The 13200-nt window shown below is 40.7% G+C and overlaps 2 protein-coding genes across 4 annotated transcripts; one reads left to right on the forward strand and one right to left on the reverse strand.

Moving 5' to 3' along the window:
- Positions 1-1592: 1592 nt before the first annotated feature.
- LOC136431002 (high mobility group protein 20A-like) lies at positions 1593-7489 on the reverse strand. 2 transcript variants are annotated; one of them, XM_066422181.1, is made up of 10 exons: positions 7287-7489; positions 6420-6613; positions 5889-5971; positions 5645-5768; positions 5394-5520; positions 4479-4528; positions 4063-4168; positions 3422-3586; positions 3078-3169; positions 1593-2794 (listed from the first exon to the last, which is right to left on the reverse strand). In XM_066422181.1, exons 1-10 carry the CDS (start codon positions 7471-7473, stop codon positions 2675-2677), a joined length of 1248 nt encoding a protein of 415 aa, XP_066278278.1. In that variant the 5' UTR covers positions 7474-7489; the 3' UTR covers positions 1593-2674. The 2 variants fall into 2 exon arrangements, with proteins under 2 accessions (XP_066278278.1, XP_066278277.1); XM_066422180.1 differs by having other exon boundaries at positions 4479-4531.
- A 3879-nt stretch (positions 7490-11368) lies between these two features.
- Positions 11369-12611, forward strand: LOC136429315 (uncharacterized). Of its 2 annotated transcripts, none has more exons than XM_066419174.1 (2): positions 11369-11533; positions 11866-12611. In XM_066419174.1, the coding sequence occupies exon 2, from the start codon at positions 11867-11869 to the stop codon at positions 12329-12331; it is 465 nt and encodes a 154-aa protein (XP_066275271.1). In that variant the 5' UTR covers positions 11369-11533; position 11866; the 3' UTR covers positions 12332-12611. The 2 variants fall into 2 exon arrangements, with proteins under 2 accessions (XP_066275271.1, XP_066275270.1); XM_066419173.1 differs by having other exon boundaries at positions 11370-11533; positions 11863-12611.
- The last annotated feature ends 589 nt before the right edge of the window (positions 12612-13200 follow it).

Here is a 13200-nt window from a genome sequence, read left to right on the forward strand (position 1 = left end):
CATTGGATATTTGAGCCTAGAATTTCGCTACAGTATAATAAAATTGGCTTAACTAGACTATCAAACAGATCTAATGCAAGGGAAATTGATGGATTGTAATTTGTTGATAGTACTGATTTTAGTTTAAAGGAGGCTCGGAGGGCTTTGGTTCTAATTTGTTTATTAGCTCGATTGAATGATCCCGAGGGGGTTATGTCTATTCCTAAATATGTGTACGAGGGTGTGATATCTATAGTATGACCCTGTGCTTGGAAGGGAGAGGGGCGGGTTTTACTCGTTCGTCCATTTTTGGAAAAAATCATTACTTTAGTTTTATCTTTATTAATCGTTAATTTCCAAGTAGAGCAGAAGTTATCTAATCTTTTCAAGCATTCTTTCAGGCCATTTTCTGATTTTGATAGGAGCACTAGGTCATCTGCCCAGAAAAGACTATTAATGGGAGTGTCTTTTAGAATGACGGGGTCGCATTGTGGTGAATTTAGTAGGTTTGGAAGGTCATTAACGTAGAGATTAAACAGAAGCGGACTTAGATTACACCCCTGGCGAACTCCACAGGTTGACTTGAAGTATGCTGATAAGCCGTTTGAAGTTTTAACGCAATATTCTGTGTTGGAGTACATGGTTTTAATGATTTTAAAGAAGTTCCCTCCTATTCCTGACGTTGGTACAGATAATGAAGCATACTAAAGATTCAAGATGAGAAAGTGAATTCGATCCGTATCCTGACCAATGCCTTTATGATTTGTACTACAATGGATATAAAGGTAATAAGCCATCTGTGGGGTCGTGTGGCGTAACGGCAGGGTGTTTGACCTAGAACCCAGAGGTCCTGGGTTTGAATTCTGACATGTTGCCGATCTTGTGCCCTTGGAAAAGGCACTTTACACAGCATTCCTCACTTTACCCATGTGTAAAAATGGGTACTTGACTTTGACAGGAGGTATTAAAGAGGAAGTAAGAGGAAGTGGAAGGAGAGGGTTGGGTTCCGCCTTCCAATACTGTGCCCAAGACACAGTGGATAACAACCCACTGCCCCTACGGCCTCAAAAAGGCTATGGGACTACCTATACCTTTACCTTTCGATAAACAATCTTATCGGGTCTGTGTTGTACGCACAAGACCACCTAGGAAAATAACTTGCACTTTGGTCTCTACTACACAGCAAAAGGAAACAACAGCTGGTAGGGCCACTCTTAGCAGATCTTAACAGTGGTAGGACCTGTATCTATGGGCCAAACAATATTAAATAAGCCACAGTAGAGATCTGTGAGGAGGTAACTACTATGGTAGGAAGTGAGAGGCAGACATATGAATAACTATTACCTACAACACACAAGGCTCCTACTCCCTCTTACAAACATATAGTCCCTCCCCCCCAAAAGCGTAGTCATGCACAATAAAAACATCCAAGTGCAAATAGTTGACGGACATGCAGTCACTCTTTCATTGGTCGAACTAATTGCCACTCTCTCATTGGTTGAACTGCAAATTATAATGGGTGGGCAGGAATAAAGCAGACCGGGATTGTATCACTCTTTGGGAGCAACTCTGAACCCCAAATAACATGCAAACAAGGACACGTTTTTGAGAGATTTCTGACCAAATTGTTGTATTTGCCATCTATTCGATGTAACTAACTGAGGAACCTTAATCATACATAGTTAATCTTTAACTTAAAGAGAATTTTGCTACCTTAAGAAATGACTTGATACAGAAAAGTAAAGGCTTAATACAGTAAAGTATAAATTCAAAACACATCACTTTTGTATTTTGTAGATTTAGAAGCTATACAACTCATACTTACATTTGGCATATACACATGCAACCCAAGAAGTTATAAGATGTAAAAATAAATAGACATATGTACTGTACAGGACACTTTTATACACAATCTTATAAACCGAAACGACTTACGAATTCATACTGTTATGCCTTTGATAACATTCCGATACTCATACATGGTATGAATAATTATATCTATACTATCACAGACACTTTCTTGTCCATGTCTTGAGTACACAGATCATGATAATCGCTGACTCTAGAATTACCTGCAAGTTGATGTGACCCTTTTTCGACACCTTAAGTACATATGGGCTTCCTGGCCCACAAAAATACTGTGTATAAATGGACCAATGCTAATTATACATGCACATATATGTTGAGGCGATTATAAACAGGTGCCCTGCAATGGTGACATCACATATATTACACTTGAGATTTCACTGTACAAATATTTGATTGCTGGAATTAAGTATGTAACAATTTGTGTGATTCAAGTAAAATATGGCACAAAATAGATGGTGCAACATTTACTTGTGTAACACTGTACTTTATTGTCCCATGATAATAACCTGGTCAGATTTGTAGACCAAAATTCTTACAAACTTTAGAGATTGCAAATGTGCAATTTTTTTCCATATCAACAGTTTGGACAACTGTTTTCTTCTGTTGTGTGACACTATTTCCTGTTGGCAGTTTTCAGATAAAATGTTTGGAAGCTTTGTGATGAAATTTTCCCCCATGTTCACCCCCCTAGGGAATGTCCCCCAGGAACTCTTGTGTGGGTTGGAACTATCCACTACGTGTTGTGCCCTGACTGACAACTGATGAAGCAAAACAATGGACACTTTATAACAACAAACTGTACAATTGGGTTCCATTTTGGTAATGGCTAAAAATTAATGACTCCAAACAGGGTTGGCACCATCCGTAGTCCATCAAGCTGTGTTGCTAACGACGCTCCGTACGCCTTCATGTTTTCCACCTCTGACTCAACCTTCTGGAGTCTTAGCTGCAAAAACAAAAAAACAAGACAAACTTTAAAACCAACTAGTCACAGTGTAATGGACCACATACACATGTTTTATCAAATGTTTGCACATTTTGTTGGCATACTTTGGCATGACAGACAACAATTCAACACTTTAATTGTATCAACATGATCCTGTCTTAAACAAGGAGCTACTGTAGAAAGGAAAATATTCTCTTCAACACAATAATGCCAAGATACCTTGCATGTACTGTATAGATCACCAAATTTTGAAGGTCAGCATGGCTGGCTGTGGTAGCCTTACCTTATAAACTTGTGCCTGCTTCTGTAGTTGTAAGTGCCTCTCACGAGAAATCTCCAGGGATCTTCTCAACTCTCCAATCTCCATTTCTCTTACTGACAGAGGAAAGACAGAAAATGCAAATATCTGTTGAAACCATATTGAAATGCAGCTGGATTATCATTTTTTCTATGACCTCAGTATTTGGGGAAGAGTATGGTAGTCAAACTCACATCATTACTAGCCCCGTGCCGTAGTAACTTGCAAAACATATGCGGCCCAAGGGCTATAAAAATGGAGATGGTCGCCACCACGCGTCTTATCAAGACGCCTGGGTCACTCTAACTTTAACTACCACCAGTACTGACATGTGTTGGCCTCTATGATGTCCATTTTCATGTTCTCGGTGCTGTTGGGTCCCTTGTACCGCTCCAGGAAGGCTGTCCTGTCCAGACACTCCGGCTCGTCAACAGACGTGGACAGGAGCCGGTCCTCCTCCTGCTTCGTCAGCTCTGCCTCGCGCTCAAACTCACCTGTCGGGCAACACTGGGAATCTGACTTTCAAACATCATGGGCAATATTGGGCAATCTGATTTTCAACATCATATGGGCACTATTGACCCATATTGACACAACATTTTAACCCCCAACAACATTGGGAATCTAACTCTCAAACATCACTGTCAACTTTATTCAGCATCTTTTTTTTCTTTGAAACATTCCTGCATATTTTCTCATTTTAACCCCAACAATATTGGGCAATCTGACTTTCAAACATCACTGTCAACTTTCTTCAGCCTCAATTTTTTCTTTGCAACATTCCTGCATATTTTCTCTCATTTTAAACCCCAAAAAGCATGCATTGCCTGTCCCTTATCTTCGTAAAAAGGAACTTTTATTCTCCACTCTGTTGCTTGCCATACATGTGTTCCTTACATGCGAGCATCTACAGGAGCTGGTTGCTGTACATGCTTTGTACTGAAAGTGATCATCTCTTCAGTTTCCTTACCTGTGAGCATCTGCAGGTGCTGTTTGCCATACATGTGTTCCTTCTTGTTGTGTAGAGAGCTGAAGTACTGGTTACACGTTTTACAGTACAGGTCACTGGGGTCGTCCTATCAGAGCAATATGTTAGAGAAGAGACATACAAACAAACAAACAATGAGATAATGGACAGCGTTCACCACAACACATTTTACATTGTTTAATCCAAAGTATACTATGATTAATATGAACCACATTTGCTGGAAAAAATGTGACCAAAAACATTTGAATGTACACAAAAAAGAAGGACATCCTTGTATGAGTGTTTTTCTTTCATTCTATTATGATCGACATTCATACAAATATAAATCTGATGTTAAATGCCTAGAAATACTTTATCAAACAGAAGTATCTGTGTAAAGCAGAAAATGTTCAACTCACCTCTAAATCTAGCACAATAGAGTCCACCTCTCCATCTATAGTTTCTACATCTGCTGACAAAAGAGGGGAATAACATAAGATCTTTGCACTTAAAAAGAGTTTTATTTGTCCGAGATATAAACATAGAAGAGGAATCAATGACACCTGTGAGTAGCCATGTCTTTTCATAGGAAGGAGAAGCCTCTGTTCCTGAAACAAAGGAATCACATATCATTGAAGGTCACTGTCTATTACTGAGGAACTACTTTAACTATCCATTTCTCACAAAATGTACAGCTACATGTAGATGGCTGGCAAGAATGTACAGTGACATTATGACACAAAGCCCCTATCATCATGTTACTCTGATAATAGGGGCATTGTGCCATCTGTGGAATTTCCTAGCCTATGTCTCCTCTACAAACCCTTCAAAATATTCAACGTTTTGAAGGATTTGTAGAAGATACAAAGGCAAGGAAATTCCACAGATTATCTAACCCTGTTATACAAGCATGGGTTACATCAGACATGTCTACAGGGATTAACACACTTCCATCATCCAACTGCTAATGGATAACACTTCACTTCACATCCTACACAAGGCGTCCTGGTTAGATTAAGGGATAGCAAGGAAAAGTCAAACATGAGCCAGACTGGCAGTGTTTAAGCCTTCTGAGACAGATGGAGAGGATTATCCACGATGTGGAGCAGAAATCTATCAGTTACATAATCCACCTGTGGCAGCTTGGACAAGTGTACGGCAACACCATCTGGACACACATGTACACTATGATTAGATGAGTATGATGAACTCTGCCAAAGAGGAACAAGTGTTGTTTATCTTTACAATGTGGTCTTAATGAATGGTAGAACAACACTAACATCATAGAAAAACAAATGTGTAGGATATTTGGTAACAGCAGGAAGTGGTCCTACCTACTAAACATTTTAATTTCTTGGCTGCTTGGCGTTTGAGCCATGACTGGTAGGCCTCGGACTGCTGGTAAGCCTTCAGTTCCTCGATGTATCTCCTCTTATCCACCTCTGCTGCATCCAGGTATTTCTAGTCAAGGTGGTTATGGTACAAGATGTTACAATCCAGATTCACAACAAGAGAGCCCTCTAGCAAGTTGGCTTAAAATTGCAATATGATTTTACCACCAAGTAAAGGGCTAAACAACATCTACCTGCTTGTCTTCCTGAGAAAGTGCTGACCACCTGCTGCCCAGGAGTCTGGTCATCTCTGTGAAGGGAAGCTCAGGATGTTCCACCTTCAACTTCTCTCTCTGCTCTGTCAAATACAGCACATACCTATGGAGGAAGGTGTATGTATAAGCCCAGACATCTTTATTTCACTGAAGACAATTTCATCAACAGGTAAGGCAAATATTTCCTATCATATTACAGCAGGTACTTTTCTGTCAGACATACCCAGTTACAGGTGCTTTGGGTGCATTGCTGTCTCTTGTCTCCTTTTTCCTCTTCTTCCCTTTTGGCCACCCACCTTTCCTCTTCTGCAAGAACATGAATCACAGTGATCAATCAACAATGCATCATATTGTAGTGCCATGAAAATATACCACTGTATAATTACCCTGTTGTCAAAGCTATGTGTAAGTGGATCGAACACCATAAACATTTTTGGGGATACCATGGCATGCTCAGATGGCAAACAACATGTCAAGACAACACAACAATATACCGTGCTCGGTCTGGTCTATGTTGTCATGGTAATTAATGACTTTCTTTCCTCCGAGCTACCCACAGTGGCCTGCGTCTCCCAGCATTCAAAGGGATCTGTGTCTACGGCCAAACCTGGGGAAACTCCTGTCGCCTGACTCAGCGCTAAACGGCAGCCAATCCACACTCTTATGCTACAGTCCAGGACAATAAATCTTTAGCTTTTTCTATTTAGACACTTGAAGGAGATCGAGACTCCCCCCAGTACACCTCACAGCTTACTTTGGGTTCTTCATTGGTGGGTTGGTTGATCTGGTCCTGCTGTCCATCTAGCAGCTGTGCGGAGGCGGTGGACACCCCGCTGTCCTCAGACGACCCCCCGGTCAGCTGCTGGTGGATGTTCTCTACCTGGATACTGAGGAGGGTGGTGGGCTGGGTGCTGACGATGGACGTCTGGTTCAACAGCTGGGACTGACCTGGACAGTACAGTTACATTTCTGTATGTATGCATCACGAAAGGGCAGATATTATACCAAACACATTCTAATTATACAACTACTGGTAGCAATTGTGGCACATGATAGCACACATAGCATGTTAAAGGTTGATAAGGATCATTAGATGAAACGATTCAATCTTTTGTGGGAGCAAAGTTTTAACTCTGTAACGTTACTGAGAAACATACTGTTTATACATGTAGCTGTCACTGACAATACAACCTGACTTGAAACCAACAACAAAACACAAATGTCACATTGTGTACTGCATATCATAAGCCAATATAATGATCCAAGAGTTAACATCCATTTCTAGGGTAACGCAACACCTTATATTTCATGTAAAGCACGCATACCCAGGTACAGGTAAATTTGCGAAGGTGAGAGGAGTCGTCTGTTGGATATGGACGTCGTCAGAAATTTTATGTAGAGTTCGAATAACAATAACAAACAACGTATTTCAAGAAATCCTTCCAATATGTCAATTTGAGTTAGCGTGGAAATTTTTGAAACCTGCTAACAGCCTTTAGTTTCGATGATCATATCTTCAAAGTACGCAAAGTTACATAGAAGGTGATCAAGCAGGTTGGTGCCAGAGTTTGAAAACAACCCGAGCCCCCCTCCCACCCTGTGCTGTGCCAACCGTACTGACTTGTTGCCTGTAACTCGGCTGTACCATCCGCCCCGGCAGCGATGTGGTTCACAAAGGACACCGGGACACAGATGAAGCCTCCACCGCCGTGTTCTCCTTGTAGATCTACTGATTTCTCCTGATCTGACGACGAAAAAGAAGCTAAAGTGAAGGTGCTAACTTCGTTCTCCATCTTCCTTCCCAACATCACAATGAACGCATACAAACCTAAAAAATAATTTCTCACAAGAAGGCTATCATATATCTATCAAAAGATAAAATAATAAGATAAAACGTAGGTGTAACATGTAGCTATTTATATGCCATTTCTGTGTAGTTTTGAAGACGAATGGAGATGAAATAGACTTTATTTGCGTTTTCTGCGCGCAGTGACACCCAGGGGTTACTTGCGGTCATACACAACAGGAGGTAGAGTACTGAGCCCATCTTGCGGAATACGTATTTATTGCAGAAGAGGGTGAATGATTTCATACATGCATCGATCAGCCGACGACGGCCCAGCTGGTTTATTCTCCAAGCAGAGGTTTCGATGGGGGACTAGGAGCGATCGGAATCTTTAACGTTTTCTTTAGCGTTAAAAATTCCGGAAACCTCTGCTTGGAGAATTCAGCTGGTCCCTTCTCTGGATGATGTGTCAGATGTTACAGGTTGAAGGTGTCTCTGGGGGAGACGCGGACGTTGAAACTGTCCCCAACACATGCTCAGATGATCTTTCTCTGAATTGATAGGAGTACATATAGATTACCTAACATGGCATCATGACTATCATCCCTCATCAATAGTCGGACAATGACGTATGGATGTTCGTCATTAAAAACTTCGTGGCTAATGACAAAAATGAGCGGGAAAGAGGATCCGAAAGGTAGACGTTTCTGGAGAATTCGTGCCATATCATTTTGTTCACACCGTCGCGACGACAATCAATATGGCAAAATAAAACAAGAAGGTGCTATACCACATAAGCTTGTATATACGCCCTCGGTGCTCTTTGCTTAACAAATTTCTTCAGAAAGTCACTGTCACTCAGACGTTGCTCTTCTGCTTTGTCCAACTGAGACATGAAGATAGATTTTTCTCTGTCTGTTTTCTGTGACACAGCTTGTGAAAGTCTACATCAAGTTAGAAACACATTGGAACGTTCACGTACCTGATCGTCTCAACAGCGTAATCCTACATAGGCAGATTTTGATAAACTGTCTTGATTTGTTGACAAAGAAAGCGAGTAAAAACTTTAATTCACCTGGTTCTTCAAACAGCACTAGCCTGCAGCGATATTCAGCAGCTGCATCATGTATGTGCATGTATATACTTGTATGTTTGAAGACTTTTACTGACTGAATGACTGACTGACTGACTGACCGACCGACCGACCGACTGACTGACTGACTGACTGACTGACTGACTCACTCACTCACTCACTCACTCACTCACTCACTCACTCACTCACCCCTCAAGCTCCCACGGAACCTTTTAATCAATTGGTTGAAAAACTAAAGTAAACTAGAGTTCCACGAACACATTATCTTCGCCAAATAATCAAGGCTTATTATGGAGAGTGATTGATATTTACGTGCTTATTACCCCCTGCAAATTTGATCATGCACCATACCATTTGGAAGTTATGATGGGGAAAATGAGTCCAGTCTAGATGGGGTTAAAAATCATTTGGTGGAACACGACTAGTATATGTGTAGAGTGTGCTGATACAAATGTATATGTTAAAACTGGTCATGAAAAAATATAAGTATGTTGATATTATATGGGCCACAAAGGTTCGATATTGCAGTGTTGTAAGTTGAAAGTGATGATGAAATGGTACAGTCAATATATATGAATAGAATAAATCTTTATTCCATATCAAACACATTTTGAAAGACATAATATCATAATATCATAATATCATAATATCATAATATCATAATATCATAATATCATAATATCATAATATCATAATATCATAATATCATAATATCATAATATCATAATATCATAATATCATAATATCATAATATCATAATATCATAATATCATAATATCATAATATCATAATATCATAATATCATAATATCATAATATCATAATATCATAATATCATAATATCATAATATCATAAATTCATAATATCATAATACAGTAATATCATAATATCATACATTCATAATATCATAATATCATAATATCATAATATCATAATATCATAATATCATAATATCATAATATCATAATATCATAATATCATAATATCATAATATCATTATATCATAAATTCATAAATTCATAATATCATAATATAATAATACAGTAATATCATAAATTCATAAATTCATAATATCATAAATTCATAATATCATAATATTTAAGCCTACTGTCTCACTTTTTTTTGGAGTGTGTTAGATTTGTGAGACCTGTTACTGTTTTTTTTCTCTGTCTCTGTCTTTATATTCATCGCTTTGACTTGTCCCGCACGGGGCCAGACCTTTCCTGTGTTTGTTGATATAAGCTCCGTCCCAGCGGGAGTGTAGTTGAGCCGGTGGTTTTTGAGGTCACCAGAGAGCATCAATCTAATTTGCACAGGCCTGCTGACAAGCAGGTGTTGTCCTTAGATATAGGTCGACAAAAGGTACTTAAAAATGTAATTATAAACAAGCCTATTTCACCACTTAATTAGACCCTGATTACAATTCCATACGTCTTTATTTGTTAATCATTACCTCAATAACCTAACTGTCCAAAACAATGCAAATTCATCAAACCCTACCCGAGTTATTCGCCTCCAAAGGTAACATAAAAAAAAGCCCACTGCAGTTCTAAGCAAGCCACTAGGGGGTCTAAACTTACATCACTTACTCCCTGCCCCAAGAGCTGTATACCACTTAAAAATCGTTACCATAGCACTTGTATGAAATTTGACTACAAGCTTTCGGGGAATTTATAAACTTTCCTCATTTATTATGCAAACTATCGTCTTATTTGCATGACAAGTATTCAGTTATGTAAAGCATCACCGAAATTATCCACATGCCATAAATTATGATAATCCGTCAATCCCTGCTGGAGTTATTTGTCTCCAAATGTATTAACAAAAACGCCAACTGCAGTTCCAAACGAGCAGCTAGGGGGCCTTAATTCCCACCACTCACTTGCCGTCCCAGAAGTACTACCAAAAAATCATGAACCTGACGCCTCCAGAAAATTTGGCCTCAAACGTTGAAGCTCCGCTGCAGTACCTCAAATACCCGATAGGAGGCCCATTATCGAACTTGACCTTCCTCTTTGACATCACTACCTATCCACGAAATATCATGCACAACCGCCAATAGCTCCTCGAGTTATGCTGGCGACATACAAACTCTCTCACACACAAAGCCTGCTGCAGTTTTGTAGGAAAGCGCCAAATAAATAATTTCTAAACTTGACCTCCGTTCCCACAATCTCTTCCAAAAATCATTGAGATCCATCAACGTTTCCGTCATTTTTTTTGCCTACATACAAACACAGAAAAATTAAAAGTCCGCTGTAGTATTGTTGAAAAACGCCAGGTGAACGATTTTTGAACTTGACCTTCCTTTGCACAACCACTACACACCTACCAAATATCATGAAGATCCATCAAAGGTTTCCCGAGTTATGCTCTTGATATACATACAGACCCACACAACAGCCGGCTCAACCGAAAACATAATCTACTCCGAGTTCCTCGGCGAAGATAATTAACTACATTTCAGATCAAAGGACAAACCTATCCCCTTACGTACATGGAACTGGGTGTTGACGCACCAAAATCGTGAAAGGGCGGATCCCATCTTAAGTTTCCATTTTCCTGATCGTGACTCCATATGCTGTCGGAATGTGCCATGTTCTACTTGGTGGGAAATGAGAGGGAAGGGATGGTATTTGCAAATCAACTTTTTCTAGAATATTGCATATTTTGTTGTATAGGACACATCATGGAAGACCTTACCTCAGGATACCAAGTTTGGATAACGTTGTCCGGTATCACTCAGAAGACAGAAGAAAAAAAAGTCCGGAATGATGCACACAAACACACACACATCACACATATACGTGATTTCCATGAACGTAGGCAATACGGCAGTAACCTTACGATTTACACACATAGAGCTTTAAAAGGAGAGGGGCAGACTTAATCATTCAGAACTTTTTCCAGAGAAGAACCCACTCTGCTGTTATCTGCATATAAAACGACCCTCTTCTGTCGGTGGACCAGTTGCAGTTTACACGTACAGGTCAGTACTTTTTCTCCTCAGTTTTCTCCTAATTCAAACAGTCCTAGGTTTTGCTGCTGCTGTTATATCGGTCTAACATAAAGAGTACCCAACGGCCTGGACGCCTCTCGTGTTTTCCCGAATGGAAGAATACTATCAATTGAGTACACATTAGTTCCAGAAAAACTAACGAAACCAGTACATAACAAGATATAGCGTCTGTTATACACCTCCTTAGTGCTGAAAGGCTTTTAGTCGCCGACGGTTGACTGATTTAGTCGTGCGCTTCACATCTTTTTTTTTGCAAATTCCGTTATCAATTTTTGGGCATGTACATTTTCCCGTTACAGTAGAATGTCTCGGATGCTAGCTGTGCTGTTAGCGGTCCTGGTGACCACGGCCGCGGCGGTCAACCGCCTGGATCGCCGCTCCTCCCCGTCCAAGGACGAGGCCCTCGAGCAGAAACGAGCCAACCTCCTGGCGCTCCTGGAAGACGACGACGACAACACTCGTGAGCCCTCTGACGTCCCAGTTCTCGGGGAGCGCCTCACAGAGGAGGAAGCCGAGGCCTTGGTTAAGTACCTACAGGAACCGACAGGCGACGGTCTTCGACGGCCGCTGCACACTGGCCCGGGTCGTTACCGGCAACGCATGGACGGGGTCCATCGGGGGCCACGTGCGGATGGAGCGGAGCGGGAGAAGAAGACCACCCGAGGTCTGTCTAGCCTTGCCCAATCGCTTCGGGAAATGGCGCCGAAGAAGGCCGGGATCATCTTTCGCTATGGAAAGAGGGGTGGGGACGAGGCAGAAGAACGCTAATCTTACAGTCAACATCTAAGATATTTGATCAGTTAAGACGAGGATAAACAATAAGTACAAAAATGTTCACTACTAGTTCTCTGAGATAAAATTAATGAGGAGCAAAGTTTAATCAGGAATTGTGAAGCTCATTACTCGACAGAAGGTGCATGTAGTTTCATCCGAGACAAGTGTCTGAATTGAACAACAGGGCAAAGATTTCCCCGTCCAGATGACTTGAGCCTCAGAGTAAAGCCACAGAACACAACAAGATGTGCTCAATAAATGGCTAGAATGGCAACCATAATGCCTGATCATTCACGTCTGTATGCTTGCTTGTGTGCGTGTGTGTGTGTGTTTGGTCTTTGTGAATGAATGTATGTGTGTGTGCGTGTGTGCATGTGTCTGTGTGTGTCTGTGTGCGTGCGTGTATGTCTGTGTGATTGCGTATGTATGTCTGTGTGATTGTGTGTGTGAGTGTGTGTGTGTTATCTGTCTTTCTCTCTGCGTGAATGTGTATCAAAAGTTTGTGTGTGTTGTTTGAGAGTGTATGAGTATAGGACAGCAAAGATAACTTTAAATTCTCTGCATAAGCCGAGGAAAATCCCACACATATTACAGGGCTGCATTTATGTTAGATTACAAATTGCCTAACCTGAGACATCGCGCGTTTCTGTCATCACGTCATTACCGGTGTGAGGTGTCACTTGATGAGACACCAACTCGATAACTCGTGCGTCGTGACTCAACACAAAGGCGGGAAATGTGTTTGTGTCATATCATTTCGTTCACACCGATGCTCAAATTGAATTTGGTGGGACTCGAGTTCTAGCTAGTACATCCAAGCTATCCACGATAGTCTCTGGTTTAGTCTCTGGTTTATTTCGTTG

Source organism: Branchiostoma lanceolatum, chromosome 3 (genome assembly GCF_035083965.1).
Source record: "Branchiostoma lanceolatum isolate klBraLanc5 chromosome 3, klBraLanc5.hap2, whole genome shotgun sequence".
NCBI classification, from domain to species: domain Eukaryota; kingdom Metazoa; phylum Chordata; class Leptocardii; order Amphioxiformes; family Branchiostomatidae; genus Branchiostoma; species Branchiostoma lanceolatum.

What these genes read in the sequence shown, in the direction of transcription:
- LOC136431002 (XM_066422180.1), bottom strand. Translation starts at nt 7,473, where the DNA reads ATGTTGGGAAGGAAGATGGAGAACGAAGTTAGCACCTTCACTTTAGCT. An exon ending in AGCCGAGTTACAGGCAACAA is followed by an intron (nt 6,614 to 7,286) that starts GTCAGTACGGTT and finishes TGTACTGTCCAG; the next exon opens with GTCAGTCCCAGCTGTTGAAC. An exon ending in AGCAGGCACAAGTTTATAAG is followed by an intron (nt 2,795 to 3,077) that starts GTAAGGCTACCA and finishes TTGTTTTTGCAG; the next exon opens with CTAAGACTCCAGAAGGTTGA.
- LOC136429315 (XM_066419174.1), top strand. Translation starts at nt 11,867, where the DNA reads ATGTCTCGGATGCTAGCTGTGCTGTTAGCGGTCCTGGTGACCACGGCC.